This window comes from Bombina bombina, chromosome 6, assembly GCF_027579735.1.
Source record: "Bombina bombina isolate aBomBom1 chromosome 6, aBomBom1.pri, whole genome shotgun sequence".
NCBI lineage: Eukaryota > Metazoa > Chordata > Amphibia > Anura > Bombinatoridae > Bombina > Bombina bombina.
In genome coordinates this window covers 892,577,651-892,603,149 of record NC_069504.1, presented here as the reverse complement: position 1 = coordinate 892,603,149, position 25,499 = coordinate 892,577,651, and the positions used below count along the sequence as shown (strand labels likewise).

The following is a 25,499-nucleotide window of genomic DNA, read 5'->3' as shown; positions in this document are numbered from 1 at the left end:
AACTGAGAGAGAGAACAAAAAGAGAAGATACAGTGTAGTGGAGAGTATGCAGGAAGAACAAGAGAGTGGGAGAAAAAGAGAGAAATTAAAAATAGTGTCAGAAGATAAAATGGAAAGAGGGATGAGAGAAGATAAAGGAGTGGAAGAGAGGAGGAAGAGTGGGAGAAAGGAGAGATGGGAGATTGCAAGCAAGAGGAGGGAGAGAGAGATTGAAAAGAGAGGAGAAAGTGAAGTGAAGAGTAGTAAGAGAAAGGAGAGTTGAAAAAGTGAGGTTATAGAGAGAGAGAGAGAGAGAGAGAGAGAGAGAGGGTAATACAGGGAGTGCAGAATTATTAGGCAAGTTGTATTTTTGAGGATTAATTTTATTATTGAACAACAACCATGTTCTCAATGACCCCAAAAAACTCATTAATATCAAAGCTGAATAGTTTTGGAAGTGGTTTTTAGTTTGTTTTTAGTTATAGCTATTTTAGGGGGATATCTGTGTGTGCAGGTGACTATTACTGTGCATAATTATTAGGCAACTTAACAAAAAACAAATATATACCCATTTCAATTATTTATTTTTACCAGTGAAACCAATATAACATCTCAACATTCACAAATATACATTTCTGACATTCAAAAACAAAACAAAAACAAATCAGTGACCAATATAGCCACCTTTCTTTGCAAGGACACTCAAAAGCCTGCCATCCATGGATTCTGTCAGTGTTTTGATCTGTTCACCATCAACATTGCGTGCAGCAGCAACCACAGCCTCCCAGACACTGTTCAGAGAGGTGTACTGTTTTCCCTCCTTGTAAATCTCACATTTGATGATGGACCACAGGTTCTCAATGGGGTTCAGATCAGGTGAACAAGGAGGCCATGTCATTAGATTTTCTTCTTTTATACCCTTTCTTGCCAGCCACGCTGTGGAGTACTTGGACTCGTGTGATGGAGCATTGTCCTGCATGAAAATCATGTTTTTCTTGAAGGATGCAGACTTCTTCCTGTACCACTGCTTGAAGAAGGTGTCTTCCAGAAACTGGCAGTAGGACTGGGAGTTGAGCTTGACTCCATCCTCAACCCGAAAAGGCCCCACAAGCTCATCTTTGATGATACCAGCCCAAACCAGTACTCCACCTCCACCTTGCTGGCGTCTGAGTCAGACTGGAGCTCTCTGCCCTTTACCAATCCAGCCACGGGCCCATCCATCTGGCCCATCAAGACTCACTCTCATTTCATCAGTCCATAAAACCTTAGAAAAATCAGTCTTGAGATATTTCTTGGCCCAGTCTTGACGTTTCAGCTTGTGTGTCTTGTTCAGTGGTGGTCGTCTTTCAGCCTTTCTTACCTTGGCCATGTCTCTGAGTATTGCACACCTTGTGCTTTTGGGCACTCCAGTGATGTTGCAGCTCTGAAATATGGCCAAACTGGTGGCAAGTGGCATCTTGGCAGCTGCACGCTTGACTTTTCTCAGTTCATGGGCAGTTATTTTGCGCCTTGGTTTTTCCACACGCTTCTTGCGACCCTTTTGACTATTTTGAATGGAACGCTTGATTGTTCGATGATCACGCTTCAGAAGCTTTGCAATTTTAAGAGTGCTGCATCCCTCTGCAAGATATCTCACTATTTTTGACTTTTCTGAGCCTGTCAAGTCCTTCTTTTGACCCATTTTGCCAAAGGAAAGGAAGTTGCCTAATAATTATGCACACCTGATATAGGCTGTTGATTTCATTAGACCACACCCCTTCTCATTACAGAGATGCACATCACCTAATATGCTTAATTGGTAGTAGGCTTTCGAGCCTATACAGCTTGGAGTAAGACAACATGCATAAAGAGGATGATGTGGTCAAAATACTCATTTGCCTAATAATTCTGCACTCCCTGTAGAGGAAGGAGAGAAGAGGGAGAGACAAGAGGGGAGTGAGAGAGAAAAGAGTAAGGAATAAAGTGGATGACAGGGGAGACTGTGAGAGAAGGGACAGATGAGAGAGAAAATAAGAAATGTTAATAGCAGCTTAACACCTCTGTTTTTTTAGGTTAAATGCTTATAGTGCAGCCCCACTTTCCCTTTTACATGTTTATTGTTGCCTGTGTTTCAAAAACGCTAGGATTTACCATCACTTTAAGTTTCAACAAAACTATGAAAAAAGTAATTTGACAATAGAAATAATATTAATATAGTTCTTTTTATTTGTACACTTTACCTGAAACATGAAAGTTTACAGGGGGGTGCATTGCCTGGGCAGTGTACATTTTAACAATAGCATATGTTCACATTTCTAAAGTGAACATTTTATAAGTGAGGCACTAATTTAAGAATTATACAAGAATTGAACAAGGATTGGGCAAGGGGCAAGACACAAGGCAAGTACTTTTGTAATACTGTGTTTTATGTATCTCATTGTATCCTTTTGCAAGTGCTGCTGTAACACTGTGTCTTATCTGTTTACTTGGTTCCCACTTTCATAATAATGCTCAATATCTTCATACTTTTTGCTATTCTTGTCTCTATAACAAACAACATTACTCAATTACTCCTTCTCCCTCTCCACCAGCACTGTTCATTAGCCCATCTCTCTTATACACACCTTACTTTTGTACTCATGAACTTTACCTATTCCTAAACACTCTCTCTCCCCCCTGCACTTCAGCCCAAAAACATTCTCACTACTGCAAATCTGCTTCTCATCACATGTCACTATCCCTCTTGCTCATACTAGCTGCTGGCGAGTAGCGACATCTCCCCTAATTCTGGTCCCTCACAACCTCCTAGCCTTTCACATCCCTGTGTGCCTTTCAATAGACTTCATACTCAAAACTCTGGTAACCTTAACCGCATTCCTCTTACATCTAAAACCACCTCCCCCTTCACTTGTGCACTCTGGAACTCTCGCTCTGTTTGCAACAAGCTCACTTCTATCCATGATCTCTTTATCTCCCACTCTCTTAACCTTCTGGCTCTTACAGAAAAATGGCTCTCTGCTTCAGACACAGCATCCACTGCTGCACTGTCACATGGGGGTCTCCATTTCAACCACACTCCTAGGTCTGGCAATAGACAAGGAAGTGGTGTTGGTATTTTACTTTCCTCTTGTTGCACCTTTCAACAAATACAGCCCTTCTCTTCACTCACATTTTCTTCATTTGAAGCACACATGATTCGGTTATTCTCTCCCCTCTCTATATGTGTTGCCGTCATATACCGTCCCCCTGGCTCCCCAACTCAATTTTTAGATCACTTTGCTGCCTGGCTTCCTTATCTCCTTTCCTCAGACACCCCTGCCCTCATTCTTAGCGACTTCAACATCCCTCTTGACAATCTCACTGCCTCCTCTGCAAAACAACTTCTTCAACTCATTTCCTCTTTCAGCCTGTCACAATGGACTGACTCTCCCACTCACAAAGATGGTCATTCCCTTGATCTGATTTTCACCTATCGATGCACTATCTCAAATTTAACAAACTCCCCTTTTCCTCTCTCTGACCATCATCTCCTAACTTGCAACATCACTTCCCTACCTACAACTCCCCCTCCCTCTACCCCTCACACCAAACTTCACAGAAGCACTAAGTCATTAGATCTGCAACAGCTTGCTAACTCTCTCAAACCTCTCCTCTCATCCATCACCTCCTTTTCCTGCCCTGATCAATCTATCTGCCAGTATGACTCCACCCTTACATCGGTCATTGACAATCTGGCCCCTCCTACCATAGCTCTGAAACCACACTCTCATCCTCAGCCCTGGCATACTCCTCTGACACGGTACCTACGCAGATGTTCCTGTACTGCTGAGCGAGTTCAGCTGACTTTCTTCACTACAAGTTTATCCTGAACTCCTACTATTCTTCCCTTAATCTCTATACACAACAATACTTCTTTAATCTCATCTCTACTTTTTCCTCTAACCGAAAACATCTGTTCTCCACGTTCAATACTCTTCTCCACCCACCCCAGCTCCTAATGCAACCTCTCTCTCAGCTCAAAATTTTGCCAGCCACTTCAATAACAAAATTGACCCCATCAGAAGTGAAATCAGCTCTCAACATACTACCAATCTCCCACCCCCTCAAAAGCTCACAATCATCCAAAACCCAAATATCCAAAAATGCAGCTCTTTTGCCCCTGTTAATGAGGATGAAGTTTCTGCCCTTATACTGTCCTCCCACCTCACTACCTGTCCCCTTGACCCCATCCCCTTGCAGCTACTCCCCTCCCTCTCTTCTACCCTCACCCCCATACTCACACACATTTTCAACCTCTCCCTCAGCACTGGTATATTTCCCTCATCTCTAAAACATGCACTGGTCACACCTATCCTCAAAAAACCTTCCCTCGTTCCAACCTCCCCATCCAACTACTGCCCTATTTCCCTACTCCCTTTTGCCTCAAAGCTCCTCGAAAAGCTAGTATACGCATGTTTATCCCATTTCACTCTCTTCTTGACCCACTGCAATCTGGATTTCGTCCCCATCACTCAACAGAGACAGCAATTGTTAAGGTTACCAACGACCTACTTACAGCAAAATCCAAAGGCCATTTCTCTCTGCTTATCCTCCTTGACCTGTCTGCAGCCTTTGACACTGTTGATCACCCTCTTCTGCTCCAAACCCTCCAATCCTTCGGCATCTGCGGCACAGCTCTCTCGTGGTTCTCTTCCTATCTGACTAACTGTACATTTAGTGTAGCCTTCTCCGGAGCATCCTTTGCCCCATTACCACTTACTGTTGGGGTACATCAAGGCTCTGTCCTCGGTCTCCTTCTCTTTTCAATCTACACGTCGTCATTAGGTTCCTTAATAAAGTCCCATGGGTTTCAATATTATTTGTATTCCGATGACACCCAACTCTACCTTTCTGCACCAGACCTACCTCCTTCCTTACTAACCCGTGTCACTAACTGTCTTTCTCATATCTCATCTTGGATGTCCTCTCACTACCTTAAGCTAAATCTCTCCAAAACTGAACTCCTTATTTTTCCCTCTTCTTCCAATGTCTCCACCTCCAAAATCTCTATAACTGTTGATAATTCCATCATTACTCCTACCCCGCATGCCCGATATCTTGGGGTCACACTTGACTCAGATCTTTCCTTCACTCCTCACATTCAGTCCTTGGCTAAAGCCTGCCACTTCCACCTTAAAAGCATCTCTAAAATTAGACATTTCCTTACACAAGATACAACTAAGATTTTAATCCACTCTCTCATCCTTTCCCGCCTCGACTACTGCAACTCCGTCCTCTCTGGTCTACCTAGCTTCCGCATAGCTCCTTTACAATCCATCATGAATGCCTCTGCCAGGCTCATCTTCCTTACTCGTCACTCTTCATCTGCTGCACCTCTCTGCCAATCCCTTCACTGGCTTCCTCTTGCCTCTATGATTAAACACAAAATCTTCACTCTGACATACAAAGCTCTCAACTGCACTGCTCACCCCTACATTTCAGAACTTGTCTCCAGATACTCTCCCTCCCGTCCTCTTCGATCAGCTCAGGATCTCCTCCTCTCCTCCTCTCTTGATACTTCCTCACATCCCCGTTTACAGGACTTCTCCAGACTGGCCCCCATCTTGTTGAACTCCCTGCCTCGCTCCACAAGACTCTCCCCTAGTTTTAACAGCTTCAAGCGCTCCCTAAAAACTCTACTATTCAGGGATGCTTACAACCAACACTAACCTTTCCTAACTCCATTGCTTTCCCCTTGAACCCATTAGAATGTAAGCCTATGAGCCCAGCTGTTTGCAGATCGCCTTCATAAGAGCCGACTTCAACAGTGAAACTCTCGGCAGGGCCCTCTACCCACTTGATACATACAAAAGCTATCCTGTATACCAACTGTGTTTACAGCACTGCGGAATCTGTTGGCGCTCTACAAATACCTGATAATAATAATAATAATAATAATGTCTCTTTAAGCAAAGACTAACTGATACATGGGAATTCAACTATCTATGAAAGTTAAGATACAGGTAAAGTTTTCAGGGTGTTTTATACAAATATCTGTTTTGTAGTTGAGAGATAATGGGTGAGTTCCAAAGAATCATGACTTGAAATGTTATGTCATTTTTTTGGTGTCAATTTTATTTATAAGTTTTATGAATACTTTTACTAGCATTACTATTTTCTCTCCATTAGGGGTCTGGGCAGTTATAATGATGAGTGAAGCACAGGATCCCTCCTTCCTTCTTGTAAAAATTCTGGAAGATTTAGATTCTAAGCAAAATTCTGTCTCTTACCAAGATCTTTGCAAGTCATTATGTTCCCGTTATGATTTACCCGAACTTGCCAAACTACGTAGCCTCCTGTATTATACAGCATGCCAAGATCCCAACTTTCCAGCAAGCCTCTTCCGGGACAAGATGAGAAATGCTGCAGAGAACCAACAGTCAAAGAAAATCATTGCTGCTGCTGATATTGTTACAATATTTAACTTAATACAGATGAATGATGGAGTGGCTAAAGAGAAGCTTCCAATTTCTCAGCAATCTAAGCAGAAAGAATCAATAGAGTTAGACAATGAAGTGTATAGTGGAACAGATCTTGCCCCTCATAAGGAAACACAGAAAAGGGACACTAGTCGGACTTACTCCATTACTAGATCCTCCAGCTGCCACAAGGATGAGTGTGAAGGATGCCATACATTTCTTCCTGAACCAAATTTCCTCTTGGGAGTTAAAAAGGAAGGTAATGATCGAGGTGGCTCCCTAGACAGACTCCAAGCTTTGGATTCTTACCCAATAGGGACTTCAGAACCCTGTGAAATGCAAAGTACTTACTTTCCCAGTCAGCCTCTTTCTGAACCAGAATCATTGCCACCCACACCAAACGAGGAGCCGTTTCGTCTATCATCTTCTACTGGACAGAGGAGGAATATCTTTAAGGATGATTTCCACAACCTCCTAAGTATTTCTCCAAATGCTACAATGAAGAAAACTGAAGGAAGGATAAACCCCAAAACAACAGTTTTCTTTAATCATAGTTTTGAGATGCCATACAGTTCCCATTATCTGAGCACTGCTTACTCCTCTGAGGACAGCAGAAGGGTAAAGCATGAGAGCTTAGATGATCTTCAGGCTTCCACTTACTTTGGTCCAACAACAGGGCTTGGATCACAAGAACATAAAAGAATTTTAAGCAAGCCAAGACAGCCAATCACTAAACCAGTAAAGAGCTGGAGTCTGAACACTGAGGAAGTGCCTGATTTTGAACGATCTTTTTTTAACCACCGTAAGGAAGAAAGTCTTTGTTACCCAACCAAAGGGTTAGCACAGAGTGGAAGCTTTGTATCAGCTCCAGATCATCATCATTCTTATTTGCCAGATCTAGGTATAAAAGCTAATGCAAAGAAATTTTGTGAACCACAAGATGTAGAAAAACAGGAGGCTCTGAGGAGATTTCGTGACAAGAACAGCAAACCTACATCTTGTCAGTTCAGCATTGACAAGACAGAAAGTGTAGGCACCCAGACAGAACAAACAGAGACAAAAAAGGGAAAGGAATCAAATGTTCCCTCTACGTGTACTCGGTATGGAGAAGGCAGAGCTCGTAATCAATCTGAAGCAGACTCTGAGCTAATTAGTGATGATATAAGTGATATATTCCGCTTTCTAGATGATATGAGTCTTTGTGGTTCTTCTGGAATTCCTCAGTCATCTTGCTACAACAGCAGTGGATCTTTAACTCAAGCCCAACGAACAGATCATGAAAGTTCTCCTGAGCAAGGGACAAACAAAACAAATACCAAGCCAACCAAGGGGCCTCGGACTGAGACAGGGGAAGAGGAGGAGTTAAAGTCTAGTGTCAGAAAGCTTGTCTTGAGAATTGGAGAGATTGAAAAGAAGCTGGAGTCACTTTCAGGTGTGCGTGACGAGGTCTCTCAGGTGCTGGCCAAACTCAATAAGCTGGATGAGAGAATGCAGCAGCCATCAGAGAAAATAAAAGCAGAAGGGGATAACTATTCTCACAAGATTGATGTCATTACCACCACAAGGGCCTCTCCAAATTCATTTCAAGATCAAAATACTTCCCACAATGGCAAATTGGAAAGTAAGTCAGAATGCTGTTGTTCTGATGTCAATAATGGTACTACTGAGAGCCTTCGAGTCAAAGCCTTGAAGAAAAATCTCTTTACACAACGGTCTGTACGCTCCTTGACTGAGGAAATTTCAATTAGTGATAATAAAATCAGCAACTCACCACATGACTGCAAACCTTGGGGATTCCCTAAACAGCAAAGTGTGTCTGAGGAACAAAAAAAAGATAAAGGAGGGTCAAATAGCAGAGACTGGCATCGCAAATCTAAAGAGGTAACCACTTCAAATTTATAGATAAGTAAAAGATTTAGTGTGTTTTAAGATAAGAGACAAAGGGCAAGATTACAAGTCACACGTTATACTTTTTCTGCGCTCAATCTGGTCTTTTTGCAATCAATTTTCATTGCGTAGCTTTTACAAGTTGCGCGTGCATTCACCTTTTATGCAACAATCCTTTAAGCGCTCGAAGAGCTGTAGTTAAAAGTTCTATGCAACATAAAAAATTTACGAAACACTTAAAAAATACATTACACTAACACTCATATTAACACTGTCTAACAAAATTATTTAAAAAAAAATATTGCACACAAAAGTTATAAGGGCTCAAAGATAGGAGATCTCGGGTGTTAAAGAAAAAAAAGCAGACGCAGGGATTTTGCATTGACTAACATACACATACATAGAGAAACATGGATTTAAATAGAGATATGTTTAACTTGGGAGATAATGAAAAGATTTTACATTACAATCTTATGCACATTAAACAATATCTCAGAGGGATTTTCAAAGCAATATTCGCATATAGATCTCAAGAAATATAGATATATATTCAAATACATATCTCGCTATAAATAGATATATCAGCCAAAAAATCATATATATATATATATATATATATATATATATATATATATATATATATATATATATATAGAGAGAGAGAGAGAGAGAGAGAGAGAGAGAGAGAGAGAGAGAGAGAAATATTTATTTATAAATAAATAGAACATATTCCGTTATGAAAACATTTTCACAATATGAAATATTCGCATTTTCATGTACACTTTTCAAGGAGAATACGTCATGGGCTTTGCGGATCATATTATGGTATTTGTGTGCTTTTTATTTGTCATCTCCATTGACTTCTATGGGGAATACTTGAACGCGCACACAATTTGGCTGTTTAGATTACGCGGGCTTAATGCGCACGCAAAATAAGTTATTTTGCAACTTGTAATAGCTGCACAACACCAAATGCAAAAAGCCATAACGCGCTGTGTTCTTGCAACTGATTTGCTGTGCGAGTTGTAATCTTGCCAAAATTGTTTTTAACTTTAAAATGTAATAGGTAATAAAGATAAGCTCTTTGTAAATAAACAACATGTTATGAAATATACATATGCCAAATAGGTAATAATAATATTCAGGGTTGAAATTTCCCACTTGTCTACTATTCCTCGACTAGTAAGAAATTCTGTCAGAAGAAAAATACATAATTTTTTTTCTATATTCAACATTAATTGTAACTTTTCCCTTGTTGGATACGATTTCCCCCATGATAATAACAATAATCAACTATTCATATTCTATTCTGAATATATTTTTATGTAATAACAATATTATATATATATATATATATATAATATATATATATATATATATATATATATACACAGTATATATATATAATACACTCACAGGGTCTTGATGCTCAAAAGAGGATTTTAATCCATACGTGACGTTTCGGGGGTTACCCCCGTCTTCAGACAATAATATATACAGTATCCCACAAAAGTGAGTACACCCCTCACATTTTTGTAAATATTTTATTATATCTTTTCATGTGACAACACTGAAGAAATGACACTTTTCTACATTGTAAAGTACTGAGTGTACAGCCTGTATAACAGTGTAAATTTGCTGTCCCCTCAAAATAACTCAACACACAGCCATTAATGTCTAAACCATTGGCAACAAAAGTGAGTACACCCCTAAGTGGAAATGTCCAAATTAGGCCCAATTAGCCATTTTCCCTCCCCGGTGTCATGTGACTCGTTAGTGTTACAAGGTCTTAGATGTGAATGGGGAGCAGGTGTGTTAAATTTGGTCTTACCGCTCTCACACTCTCTCACACTGGTCACTGGAAGTTCAACATGACACCTCATGGCAAATAACTCTCTGAGGATATGAAAAAAAGAATTGTTGTTCTACATAACGATGGCCTAGGCTATAAGAAGATTGCCAAGACCTTGAAACTGAGCTGCAGCACGGTGGGCAAGACCATACAGTGGTTTCACAGGACAGGTTCCACTCAGAACAGGCCTCGCCATGGTCGACCAAAGAAGTTGAGTGCACATGCTCAGCGTCATATCCAGAGGTTGTCTTTGGGAAATAGACGTATGAGTGCTGCAAGCATTGCTGCAGAGGGTAAAGGGGTGGGGAGTCAGCCTGTCAGTGCTCAGACCATACGCTGCACACTGCATCAAATTGGTCTGCATGGCTGTCATCCCAGAAGTAAGTCTCTTCTAAAGATGATGCACAAGAAAGCCCGCAAACAGTTTGCCGAAGACAAACAGTCTAAGGACATGGATTACTGGAACCATGTCCTGTGGTTCGATGAGACCAAGATAAACTTATTTAATTCAGATGGTGTCAAGCGTGTGTGGCGGCAACCAGATGAGGAGTACAAAGACAAGTGTGTCTTGCCTACAGTCAAGCATGGTGGTGGGAGTGTCATGGTCTCGGCCTGCATGAGTGCTGCCGGCACTGGGGAGCTATAAACTGAAGGTGGGGGAGCGCAAGGTCTCTAACGTCCACCAGCTCCGTGATGTCATCATGGAGGAGTGGAAGAGGACAACCAGTGGCAACCTGTGAAGCTCTGGAAAACTCCATGCCCTAAGAGGGGTAAGGCAGTGCTGGAAAATAATGGTGGCCACACTAAATATTGACACTTTGGGCCCAATTTGGACATTTCCACTTAGGGGTGTACTCACTTTTGTTGCCAACGGTTTAGACATTAATGGCTGTGTATTGAGTTATTTTGAGGGGACAGCAAATTTACACTGTTATACAGGCTGTACACTCACTACTTTACATTGTAGCAAAGTGTAATTTCTTCAGTGTTGTCACATGAAAATATATATTAAACTATTTACAAAAATGTGAGGGGTGTGCTCACTTTTGTGGGATACTATATATAAAAATATATATATATATATATATATGTATATATAATAAAGTAGAACAAAGAACTCACTGGTCTTATCAAGTGTCCAAACCTTGTAGATTATTCCATAGTGACGTTTCGGGGTGTTCACCCCTTCATCACCCCGAAACGTCACTATGGAATAAACTACTTGATTAGACCAGTGAGTGCTTTGTTCTATTTTATTATCTACATTCTCATAGCACCCTGGCATTTAACTTTATGTTTGTGGAAGTGCACTTATCCTATTGCATGCATAGATAGATAGATAGATAGATAGATAGATAGATAGATAGATAGATAGAGATTTATATATACAGATATAGATATATACAGATTTTTATATGTTCTACTATGTTAAGAACATTGGAATATAAAATATTTACAGTACATACACAGAAAACACATTTTAAAATATTATAATTGAATAAAAATGATCTCTCATATTTTAAGGTATTTGGATGGAAAGGGCTACAAAGTGTGTGTGTGTGGTATATGTGTGTTTATATGTGTATATATGTATGTATAGCGCTGCGGAATCTGTTGGCGCTCTACAAATAACCAATAATAATAATAATATGTATGTATATGCATAAATACATAAGTACACACACATATATATATATATAATTACACATTTTAAATCATGAAACATGTACACAGCTACAATGTGATGACCAGAAAGTTAATCTATGGTTGCAATTATGAGTTTGAATGTTTTAAATATGTTGACTGTGGAGTCATATTTTTATAAATGCATCAGAACTTAACCATTGGACTGCAGTATATCTGCAAACAAAATAATTGTTAGTTGTGAGCCTTGAATTAGACATTGGGAGGCTGGGACAGTTGCAATGTGAAGAGATTGCAGATTATATCAAATGCAATAAAGAATGTGGGAATTAATTGCATTTGGGGTGAATGTGGTTAGTGGTAATTGTACTACTTATCATTTAAATGAAATAACTTTACACCAGATCACGGCATGTATAAAAAAAAGAGTAAGTGATAGCTGCTAGTGATAAGAAATTGCAAGAGATTGTGATACTGTTGCAAAATGCCTTTTGCGATTTCTTTTGTAACTGGTGAGAATCACAAATTCTTGCAGTTGTATATATGAGGACTTGTGAGTCACAACTGTTTCATCAGGTTAGCAGTATTTACTAGTCTAACCACAAGTGTAATTGCAACAGGATTGAGCTCTTTCCATAAATCTCCCCCTCCAGTTTCTTTCCCCAGATGAATTATCTGCCCACAATGTCACACTGACAATGACATACATATGTTGCTATTTGTCCTCTGTACACATACTAACAACACCAGTTCATTTTCTGACAAAAAAAAATTTGCTTCCAATAAACAATGTTTTGGCAGATTAATGTTGTAATTAAACAACTATAAATATCTAAACCACTCACTCATCAAAAGGTTGCATCAAACCAAGCAGAACCCTTAACTGACATGCTCATTAATATACTTTACCCATTATGAGACATCAGTAATTATTAATCAAACCTGTTTCTAATGTTATAATAACATGCACAGCCCTCTATTCTCCGTAGCATAAACTCAGTGTTGCTGTAGTATTAGATGAGTAAACCATACTGTGTATTTGTCATTGTAGTATTGTAGTAATGAAAGCTATTTAAACCATTAACGTGTGTGTCAGTACTGGAATGAAGGCCATTTAAACCATAGTATGTTGTTGCTAGAACACAGACAAATGCCAAACTAGGAATTAAAGACCAAAATTAGGAAAACAGACCACATGTAATGTGTGTGTTTATAGTTTGTTTATATATATATATATATATATATATATATATATATATATATATATATATATATCAATCTTTACTAATAATTATTTAAGTTATTAGCATATCACTTTATGCCATAATATAATTAGGCTTTTGCATATATTTTTATCTAGTGGATTGTTTATTCTGCCCACTTGCATTGCACTCTGTGAGTTTAGTCAAAAGTGGTGCTGTTAACTAGTGTTTGTCATTAAAATAAATACACCTGAACTCTTTGATTACAACTCCAATATGCTCACAGTGGTATTTCTCTACTGCTGTGGGCAATGAATGCCTGTACACATGACTCCAATACATCTACTCACTGATTACGCTGTCAATACTTACCAACACAAGGGAGAAATAATTGATGTATGTAAATGTTTAATGGGACACTAAGCACCCTCACACTGGTATAGATTAAAAGTGGCAAGCTCTTTATTTATATTATTTTTTTTTTGCTAGCTTGCAATCTTTGCTAGAATTAAGCTTTTAAGGAGGGCAGGTTAGCATGCTTATTACAAAGTTAAAAAGAAAAAAGTTTGCTTGCGATCAAAACCCAATGTGTGCTAACTTTATGACTTCCTATATTGTGACCGTGTTAACTTTATCTCCCCATAGATTTCAGTGGAGCTAACACAACACCCTTTAGGCTAATAGCGTTAGTAAATTATGAACATTTTACATTCCAATGTTCTTCACATAGAAGAAAATTTCCTGTTTTTAAATAATATTTATTTCTATATATATATATATGATTAATTTTATTTGTAAAATATATATATTTACCTATATATCTTTATGAATATATATATATATATATATATATATATATATATATATATATATATATATATATATATATATATGTGTATTAAAAATCTTCAAATTTTATTAGTAAATCTTCATGAAAAGTCAGATGTCGACGTTTTGGCTCATAGTCAAGCCTTTATCAAGACAACATACAGTATCTCACAAAAGTGAGTACACCCCTCACATTTTTGTAAATATTTTATTATATCTTTTCATGTGACAACACTAAAGAAATGACACTTTGCTACAATGTAAAGTAGTGAGTGTACAGCCTGTATAACAGTGTATATTTGCTGCCCCCTCAAAATAACTCAACACACAGCCATTAATGTCTAAACCGTTGACAACAAAAGTGAGTACACCCCTAAGTGGAAATGTCGAAATTGGGTCCAAAGTGTTAATATTTTGTGTGGCCACCATTATTTTCCAGCACTGCCTTAACCCTCGTGGGCATGGAGTTCACCAGAGCTTCACAGGTTTCCACTGGAGTCCTCTTCTACTCATTCATGATGACATCACAGAGCTGGTAGATGTTAGAGACCTTACGCTTCCCCACCTTCCGTTTGAGGGTGCCCCACAGATGCTCAATAGGGTTTAGGTCTGGAGACATGCTTGACCAGTCCATCACCTTTACCCTCAGCTTCATTAGCAAGGCAGTGGTCATCTTGGAGGTGTGTTTGGGTCGTTATCATGTTGGAATACTGCCCTGTGGCCCAGTCTCTGAAGGGAGGGGATTATGCTCTGCTTCAGTATGTCACAGTACATGTTGGCATTCATGGTTCCCTCAATGAACTGTAGCTCCCCAGTGCCAGCAGCAATCATGCAGGCCCAGACCATGATACTCCTACCACCATGCTTGACTGTAGGCAAGACACACTTGTCTTTGTACTCCTCATCTGGTTGCCGCCACACATGCTTGACACCATCTGAACTAAATAAGTTTATCCTGGTCTCATCGAACCACAGGACATGGTTCTAGTAATCCAAGTCCTTATTCTGCTTCTCTTCAGTAAACTGTTTGCAGGCTTTCTTGTGCATCATCTTTAGAAAAGGCTTCCTTCTGGGACGACAACCATGCAGACCAATTTGATGCAGTGTGCAGCGTATGATCTGAGCACTGACAGGCTGACCCCCCACCCCTTCAACCTTTGCAGCAATGCTGGCAGCACTCATATGTCTATTTTCCAAAGACAACCTCTGGATATGACGCTGAGCATGTGCACTCAACTTCTTTGGTCGACCATGGCGAAGCCGGTTCTGAGTGGAACCTGTCCTGTGAAACCGCTGTATGGTCTTGCCTACAGTGCTGCAGCTCAGTTTCAGGGTCTTGGCAATCTTCCTATATCCTAGGCCAACTATGTAGAGCAACAATTCTTTTTTTCAGAGAGTTATTTGCCATGAGGTGTCATGTTGAACTTCCAGTGACCAGTGTGAGAGAGTGTGAGAGCGGTAAGACCAAATTTAACACACCTGCTCCCCATTCACATCTAAGACCTTGTAACACTAACGAGTCACATGACACCGGGGAGGGAAAATGGCTAATTGGGCCTAATTTGGACATTTCCACTTAGGGGTGTACTCACTTTTGTTGCCAATGGTTTAGACATTAATGGCTGTGTGTTGAGTTATTTTGAGGGGACAGCAAATTTACACTGTTATACAGGCTGTACACTCAGTACTTTACAATGTAGAAAAGTGTCATTTCTTCAGTGTTGTCACATGAAAAGATATAATAAAATATTTACAAAAATGTGAGGGGTGTACTCACTTTTGGGAGATTCTGTATCTTTTTCATCAGCGTGTCAAACACACTGGAGCGGCATCGTAGCCATCCTCCCGGTCATCATTTTCTTCTAAGTGAACAGAATTGGAATGTAAAATATTTATAATAAATACCCAGTAAACACTTTATAACACATTAACATTTAATACAAAATATTTTTCAAGTTAAAAGGTATTTAACTGGAAAGGGCTCCAAAGTGTATATGTGTATATACACTTTTTATACACTTTTTATACAGAAAGAAGGGAATAATTGAGACAGATCTGTATCATAAACCCACTGCAGGTAATATCATTCTTGATTTCAATTCCTGTCACTCATGACATACAATAAGGGGGTATACTGAAAGGACAATATATCAGGGCAAAAAGAAACTGTTCCAGTCAGGAGAGATACTTAAAACAAGCTGATATCATTACCCAAGAGGCTTACAGATAGAGGATATGATAAAATCACCCTTGAAAAAGCCCAAATCAAAGTTGATTATATCAACAGAGATGATTTATTGCATTATAATTCCAAGTCTTCCAAAAGAAATTACTCTAGACCTAAATTTATAACTACTTATAGTTTGGAATACACTGGTATCTGCAACATTATCAAAGAATCTATGCCTATATTTTATACTGACACTGTCCTTAAAACTATAACTCAACAAGGTTGTGAATTTATCTTCAAAAATGGGAAAACAATTACAAATTTTGTCTCCCCCTCAGAACTACCCAAAAAAAGCTATAATTGTTGGTTGGAACAGAGAAAGGGATTCTACAAGTGTAGGAGACCAATCTGTAAAACTTTTGTGTCTACTAAAGACATCAAACAATATAAAATTATTTTTTTCATTACCTGTGCCATAACACATGTAGTATAGCTTCTGACCTGTAGGGGATGCTACAAACAATGCATAGGTAAGACAAAAAGATTGCTCAAAGATAGATTTTTTCAACATATCAGATCTATTAAAGACCCTGAATCTGACACCCCTGTAGCAAGACATTTTAGGGAATGTCATAACTCTGATACTGAATTAGTCATGCTTCAAGGCATTGACCATGTTCCCACTTGGAGAAGAGTTGGTGACAGGGAAAGTAAACTTAATCTACGTGAGACATTTTGGAATTTTAAATTACAAAGTACAATACCCCAAGGTCTTAATAAAATAACTGATATTAACCTATATATATATGCGGGGTTTAGCTTTTGCTGTCCCTTAATAATAATAATAATAATAATTATTGAATCATTTTAGGATATATTTGAGGATATATAAATTATCACTGCAAATAAATATATATTTTCCTGTAGATTTCTAAATTAATTTAATAGATGTTTTGTATATACTAGACATGTGCAATGCTACAAATTTAGTTTAGCTTCATTTCGTTTTCATTAGTTAAATAAACAATTTTGTTTTGGCAAATTCATTTAGTTAAGTTTAAAAAAAAAAATTGTTTCAGCAAATTAGTTATGTTAAGTTAAATCTTTTTTTCGGATCCGTCCGTTATTTCGGATCCTTTCTTTATCCATATTCATTATTCTATTCTAAAGTTTAGAATAGCATAATGCATATGAATAAAGAATGGATCCGAAAAAACGAAAGGATCCTAAAAAAACGATTTAACTTAACATAACTAATATGCCGCCGATTGCCGAAACAAAATTATCTAAAACCGCCGCCACCATCCACATCGCCGACACTAAATAAAGCTATTAACCCCTAAACTGCCATCCCCCCACATCGGCCAACACTAACTAAAGTTATTAACCCCTAAACCTCAGTTCCCCGACATCGCTGACACTAACTAAAACACTAAATAACCCTATTAACCCATAACATGTTGTGTTGTTCCCAAACATTGCCAACACTAACTAAACCTATTAACCCCTAAACTGCAGTTCCCCCGACATCAATGACACTAACTAAACCTATTAACCCCTAAACCGCAGTTCCCGACACTAACTAAACCTATTAACTCCTAAACCACAGTTCCCCGACATTGCCAACACTAACGAAACCTATTAACCCCTAAACCGCAGTTCCCCCACATCCCCAACACTAACTAAAACACTAAATAAACCTATTAACCCCTTTGAGCTCTATTGCTGGGCGGCACAGGCGAAATACGTCCTAGACTGGCTAACGGGAAATAGTCATTTCACAATCCCAGAACTAGAGCGGCAGGTGGTTCAGCCTTGGTCGCTCTCTGTTCTTCCACATCTTAAGGCTGATAAGCTAGACAAGTCTCTGATACATTATCCCCTCATGTCACAGCCTTTACAGGCATGGAGAAAAATATGCAGCAAATTGAAATGTAGTCATGAAATATCGAAGTATTTACCCCTGCAGGGGAATCCACACTTCGTGCCAGGCATGACCACGCAGACATTCAAGACCTGGAAGTCTTTGGGACTAGACAGGGTGTCCAAGATGCTGGAGGGCACTGGGAAAACTATATGTACTTTCTCACAACTCCAAACGACTTACAATCTGCCACGTACGCACCACTTCGCCTACCTCCAGGCTAGGCATTACGTCTTGGAGTTGGTTAACTCAGAAGATTTCCCTGAACCTAACAGTGGTGTCCACCAACTCTGCAGTCTATACTCCCAGGGTTGCACTTCCATCTCCCCAATATACCAGACATTGTTGGCCCCCACTAACGGACATACCCTGGAATACCTAGGGGAAAAATGGACCGGAATTCTAAATGTTCCTATAGCCAAAGCACAGATCCAAAATAGTATCGAAAATGTTCGGAGAGCCACCTTGGCGATGAACATTAGAGAATCTCACACAAAAATATTGCAGGGCGCCTATGTGACTCCTCACCAATACAGAAAATGGGAAAGGGATCACACGGGGAATTGTCCGAAGTGCTCTAAGGCACAGGCATCCTTGTTGCATATGCTATGGGAGTGCCCTAGGCTGAAGAAGTTTTGGGGAATGATTTGTCATTGGCTACGTTCCCTGAACATACAAGTGGCAACGCTTACACCACAAATGGTATTATTCCTAGATACGCCTGAGCTGCCCAGAAATAAGACAGCTTTTCTACACAATGTCATTCTCCAAGCGAGGAAAATGATTCTGAAGTACTGGATAGATAGACGTGCACCAACCCTATTGCAGTTAAAAAATGAGATACATGCACAGCTGATACACGAACAGGCAGACACTTTGGGAGATATAGCAAACCGCACGGCACGTTTCATGAAGAAATGGGACACTTACTTACACTCACTACATGCTCCACAATTGGCGAGAATCTTATACCCCATACGCAATTCCGAATATCTGTTGGAAGCTCAGTTACGAGGAGAATGGAAGGTAGATCTTGCAGAATAGTAAATAGAGAGATAACGCTTCTTTAGTGGAAGGTGGGACGGGAGGTGGACGGGGAGGACTGACACCCTGGGGGAGGGAAGAGGAGCCGGCTGGCTGAGTAATAGGCGCATAAGGGAGGAGGGGAAGAAAGGGAGGGGGGGGGAAACTTAAAAAAGAAAAACTGTGAGAGATATGTCATGTTGATGTAAAACCAATTGATGAATCAATGCTAGTTTGATACTCTGTAACAATCTTCCCAGGAATCGGGAAATGTTTTCTTTTCTTCTGTTTTGATTCATGTTATGTCTCTTCGCTGAATAAATAAAGAATTTAAAAAAAAAAAAAAACCTATTAACCCCTAAACCACTGCCCCCACATCACAACAACCTAAATTAAACTATATTAACCCCTAAACCTAACACCCCCTAATTTTAACATAATTAAAATAGACCTAAAATAAAGTTACAATTATTAACTAACTACTTATTTAAAAATAAATACAAACTTACCTGTGAAATAAAAATAAAACCTAAGCTAGCTACAATATAACTATTTACTAACTACCTAGTTAAAATAAATACAAACTTACCTGTGAAATAAAAATAAAACCTAAGCTTACACTAATAAAACCTAACATTACTAAAAATAAAAAACTTAACATTGCTAAAAATAAAAAACCTAAAATTACAAAAAATTTAAAAAATCTACCATTACAAAAATAACAAAAGAAATTATCCAAAACAATAAAAATTATTCCTATTCTAATACCCCATTTTAAAAAAAACCACCCCCCCAAAAAAACTAATCTATAATAAATTGCTTAAAAGGGCCTTTTGTAGGGCATTGCCCTAAAGTTAACAGCTCTTTTGCAAGAAAATTTAAAACCCCACCCCGTAAACCTACAAAATAAAAATAAACCTAATCTACCCATTGCCCTGAAAATAGCATTTGTATGGGCATTCAGCTCTTTTTCAGCCCATTAAAAATAAAAAATGACTAATCTAAAAAACAAACACCACAAAAATAAAAAAAATTCCATTACAAAAAATAACCAACAAAATTATCCAAAATAATAAAAATGATTCCTATTCTAATACTCAGTTAAAAAAAAATACTAATAGCCCTTAAAAGGGCCTTTTGAAGGGCATTGCCCTAATGTTAACAGCTCTTTTACAAACCCCCACCTCCCCAAATCCACAAAATTAAAAAAACCTAACTAAAAAAACTAATCTACCCATTGCCCTGAAAAGGGCATTTGTATGGGCATTACCCTTAAAAGGGCATTCAGCTCTTTTACTGCCCTTAAAAGGGCATTAAGCTCTTTTTCAGCCCATAAAAATAAAAAAAGCCCTAATCTAAAAAAAAAACACCACAAAAAAAAAATACCTCACACTAACCCCAAAATCGGTACTCACAGTTGCTGAAGTCCGGCGAAAGATCTTCATCCCAGCGGTGAAGCAACTTCATCCAGGCGGCTCCATCTGTATCCATCTCGGGACCGGCATCTTTTATCTTCCTCCAGGCGGAGCGGTCAGTAGATGCGGAGGCAGAGGTCCAGGTGGAGTTTCATTTCAGAAGCTCTCATCCTATTGGCTGAATCAAATCAGCCAATAGGAATGCAAGGTACGCCATTTTGAAATGGCTACCTTGCATTCAACTTCAGTGTACCATGGTGAACGTATAAAGAGGACGCTCCGCGCAGGATGTCTTCCAGGATAGCTCCGCTCCTGGCCGCCCGGATGAAGATAGAAGAGGTCCCGAGATGGATGAAGGTGTTGCTGCCTGGATGAAGATTTCCCGCCGTGCGGATGAAGATGGATGTCCGGACTTCAGGAACCGTGAGTAGATTTTATGGGGTTAGTGTTAGTTTTTTTTTAATTTTTTGGGTTGGGTTTTTTTTTTAGATTAGGGATTGGCACTTTTAAAAGAGCTGAATGCCCTTTTAAGGGCAGTGTAAAAGATCTGTATACCCTTTTAAGGGCAATGCCCATACAAATGCCCCTTTAGATAGGTTTTTTATTTTGGGGGGTTGGTTGGGTGGTGGGTTTTACTGTTGGGGGGACTTTGTATTTTTTTACAGGTAAAAGAGCTGCTTAATTTAGGGCAATACCATACAAAAGGCCCTTTTAAGGGCTATTGGTAGTTTATTGTAGGTTAGGGGGTGGTTTTTTTGGGGGGGGGGCTTTTTTATTTTTATAGGGCTATTAGATTAGGTGTAATTGTTTTTATTTTTTATAATTTCCTTTATTATTTTTTGTAATCTTAGTGTTGTTGTTTTTTGTAATTTAGTGTTTATTATTTTTTGTAATTTTAGATTTTTTTTATTTTTTTGTAGTGTTTTTTAAAATTTGTAATTTAGATTTTTTTAATTGGTAGTTTTTTTATTTTATTAGAATAGTTATGTTAGGTTAATTTATAGTTTAAATTTAGTATTTTTTTATTTCACAGGTAAGTTTTTATTTATTTTAAGATAGATATATTGTCATTTTAATTTAAAGTTAGGGGGGTGTTAGGTTTAGGGGTTAATAGTTTAATTTAGTGTTTTGTGATGTGGGGGGCTGGTGGTTTAGGGATTAATAGGTTTATTTAGTGGCGGCGATGTCTGGGGCAGCAGATTAGGGGTGTTTAGACTTGGTGTTTATGTTAGGGTGTTAGGTTTAAATATAACTTTTTTTTTCCCCATAGGCATCAATGGGTTTGCATTACGGAGATTTGTCATTCCACACTTTAGGTGTTAGCTTTTTTCCCCAATGATGTCTATGGGGGAAAGTGTGCACGAGCATGTCAAATCAGCCCTTGGATTTAGTGCGGTATGGAGCTTAACGCATCATATCGCACAGTACAAGGAGGCTTTTCAGTAACTCGTAATGGCAGTGCTAGGAGAGTGAAATAACGCAACTTTTTTGGTGTTAGTTTTGCACCCTGTTTAGCGCAAAACTCGTAATCTAGGCGATTGTGGTGAAATACAACACTTATATAGTGTACATTATTAAATACATACCCCCACTTTTACAAACTGTGGTGTCAAACAAAAACGATCAGTGTTTATATGGAACACAAACATGCAACCAGAAGTGACCCCTCGTCTACTTCTGGTATCGTATCTCTGTGTTATGGTAGATTCTGTGCCTTATACATATATACATAAACGCATGCTTACATACTTATGCCTAAAAGGTGCACCATCATACCTCATATGACTTCATAACTGTAAAATTGTGATTCTACACAACATTGTGTAACCGGAAGTGACCTCTTGCCTACTTCTGGTTTCTGCTCTCTGCAATAAACTTCATCATGTGTTTTAAATTTTGTTATTTACATATATCTGTGCTAAACACTCATGTACTAAAAGAGTACAGTAACATCACACAAAGCTAAATACTTATAAAACTATTTCCACAAAACAATTGTGTACAATAATACTATTGTAGTTGCCATGGGTACCATAATCACAAGCACATTCTCATGTTACTGGTTTCCACAATTATGGCTCATATTCACACTACAGCCCTTCATAACTACCATCAGATATTGCCTGCAAGTATGCATTTAATCAACTTCACATACTTAAACATTTGATCATGTACAGGCTTAGGTTGCCATTTACGGTTATAGTGCAGCCAATAGACTGATTTTATATAGCGTTATTCAACACAACAGAGCATTTTTTTATATATATATATGTGTGTGTGTGTAGTTATATACATATCTACACATAAATACACATGTAAATACATATATACCCACATACATACATATTTAGATATATACAGTCATGGCCAAAAATATTGGCACCCCTGCATTTCTGTCAGATAATGCACCACTTCGCCCAGAAAATTGTTGCAATTACAAATGTTTAGGCATTCTCATGTTTATTTCTTATGTTTGTATTGGTGTGACACAAAAAAGTGGAGAAAACAAAGCCAAATCTGACACATTCCACTCAAAACTCCGAAAATGGATTGGACAAAATTAATGGCACCTTCTTAAAATTGTACGAAATAATTGCATTCCAAGTTTGTGATGCTCCTTTGAGTTGTAATTAAACTTACCTGTGTCAATTAACATGTGCGTGTCAATTAACAGGTGCTGACAATATAGAAATCACACCGGCAACCAGATAAAATTGTGAAAAATTAACTCAACCTTTCTGTCGTGTGTCTCTGTGTGCCACACTGAGCATGGAGAAGAGAAAGAGCAGCAAATAATTGTCTGAGGATTTGAGAACAAAAATTGTGGAAAATCATGGACAATCTCAAGGTTACAAGTCCATCTCCAGATATCTTAATGTTCCTGTGTCCACTGTGCGCAACATTGGCAAGAAGTTTACAGCCCATGGTACTGTAGCTAATCTCCCTGGATGTGGACGAAAGAGAAAAATTGATCAAAGATTGCAACAAAGTATTGTTCGAATGGTGGATAAAGAACCTCGATCAACTTCCAGACAAATTCAAGCTGACCTTCAGACACAGGGTACAAATGTGTCAGCTTGCACTATATGCTGCTATCTAAATAATAAGGAACGCTATGGTAGGAGACCCAGGGGGACCCCACTGCTGACACAGAAACATAAAAAAGCCAGATTGGAGTTTGCCAAAACTTACCTGAGGAAGCCAAAATCCTTTTGGAAAAATGTGCTGTGGAAAGACGAAATAAAATTACAGCTTTTTGGTAAAGCCCATCATTCTACTGTTTTCAGAAAAAGAAATTAGATTTTTAAAGAAAAGAATAAAGTCCCTACAGTCAAGCATGGTGGAGGTTTACTGATGTTTTGGGGCTGCTTTGCTGCTTCAGGCACTGGATGTCTTGACTGTGCGCATGGCATTATGAAATCTGAAGACTACCAAAGAATTATGTGGTGCAATGTATTGCCCAGTGTCAGAAAGTTGGGTCTCTCGCAGGTTATGGGTCTTACAGCCGGACAATGACCAAAAGTCCACATCAAAAAGAACCCTGAAATGGTTTAAGACAAAGTGCTGGAGAGTACTGAACTGGCCAGCAATGAGTCCAGCTCTCAATCCCATAGAACACTTGTGGAGAGATCTCAAAACCGCAATTGGCAAAAGAAACCCTTCCAATCTGAGAGACCTGGAGCAATTGGCGAAAGAGGAGTGGTCTAAAATTCCTGTAGAGAGGTGTAAGAAACTCATTGATGGTTACAGGAAGCGATTGATTTCAGTTATTTTTTCCAAGGGGTGTGCAACAAAATATTAAATTGAGGGTGCCAATAATTTTTTCCAGTCCATTTTTGGAGTTTTGCATGGAATGTGTCAGATTTGGGGGGGTTTTCTCTCCGCTTTTTTGTGTCATAACATCACAAACAATATAAATAAACACGAGAATGCCTAGACATTTGTAATTACAACAATTTTCTGGGCAAAGTGGTGCATTATCTGACAGAAATGCAGGGGTGCCAATATTTTTGACCATGACTATATATAATATATATATATATATATATATATATATATATACATACATATATACATGTACTTTATAGCCCTTTTCTGCTGTAACATTGTCTGACTGAAAGCACAGATAAGACTCCCTCTCCAACAGTGCCAACTCTGGTGGGCCCTGAAAATTGCATGGAGTACCAAAACATTTATTGGTAACCTTGCCTCCTGAAGAGACCAAACTCCATGTGCTCTCTTAGACCCCCAGACTGCACCCCAGCCTGAAAGACTTTCTCTCGTGATCACAGTCGAAATAGGATTAACAAAAGAAGCGCCTGAATAATAACATGATTATCCAGCCACCAAGATAGGGACTGTCTTGTTTTGGAATCCAGATGGATTTTCTGGGAAAGCTATTATCCCTGCACCATTGTCGAACCATACAAAGTTGAACAGAGCAAACAGAATAGCATCCAATGTGGCAATCATTAGGCCTAAAACTTCAATACAAAGTGTTACTCAAGGACATAGAATAGACTGAAGATTCGAACAAGTTGCAACCAGCTTCAACCTTCTTAGTTCGGTCAAAGATAGACTCATAGAGGCCTATCTATGAAGCCGTCAACTATGTTGCTTTAGCCAGCACCAATACGCTCGCCTAACATCGCGGCCGCGGACCTGAATACGCTCTCCTTATTTATATAAAAAGCTGTCAAAAAGCCACGCACCAAGTACAGGGCTATGAGCAGCGGACTGTTGTTAACTAACAGTCATTGATCTCGCTGCTATTCGGCTTTTTCCCAACTTTATTTATACCCTGTCACTAAACACCACCACTATACCACTATACTAAAATATTTAACCCCTATCCCGCCGCTACCCCGGACCCCTGACACAACTAAATAAACGTATTAACCGCATCCCACTGCTCCTGGAGCCCACCACAACTCTAATAAAGTTATTAATCCCTATCCCTCTGTTCCCAGAGCCCACCGCAACTCTAATAAAGTTATTAACCCCTATCCCTCCGCTCACGGAGCCCACTGCAACTCAAATAAAGTTATTAACCCCATCCCTCCGCTTCCGGACCCCTCCGCAACTAAATAAATGTTTTAACCCCTAAAACCCTGGCCTCCCACATCACTACCACTTAC

The 25,499-nt window shown here is 38.9% G+C and overlaps 1 protein-coding gene across 1 annotated transcript in view; it reads left to right on the top strand.

The window, feature by feature from the left end:
* Nucleotides 1–6,146: 6,146 nt before the first annotated feature.
* MINAR1 (membrane integral NOTCH2 associated receptor 1) overlaps nt 6,147–25,499 on the top strand; it is a 131,720-nt gene continuing 112,367 nt past the window's right edge. The window contains exon 1 of the mRNA XM_053716156.1: nt 6,147–8,297. Within this exon, the coding sequence (XP_053572131.1) occupies nt 6,147–8,297 (2,151 nt within the window). The remainder of the gene's footprint in view (nt 8,298–25,499) is intronic.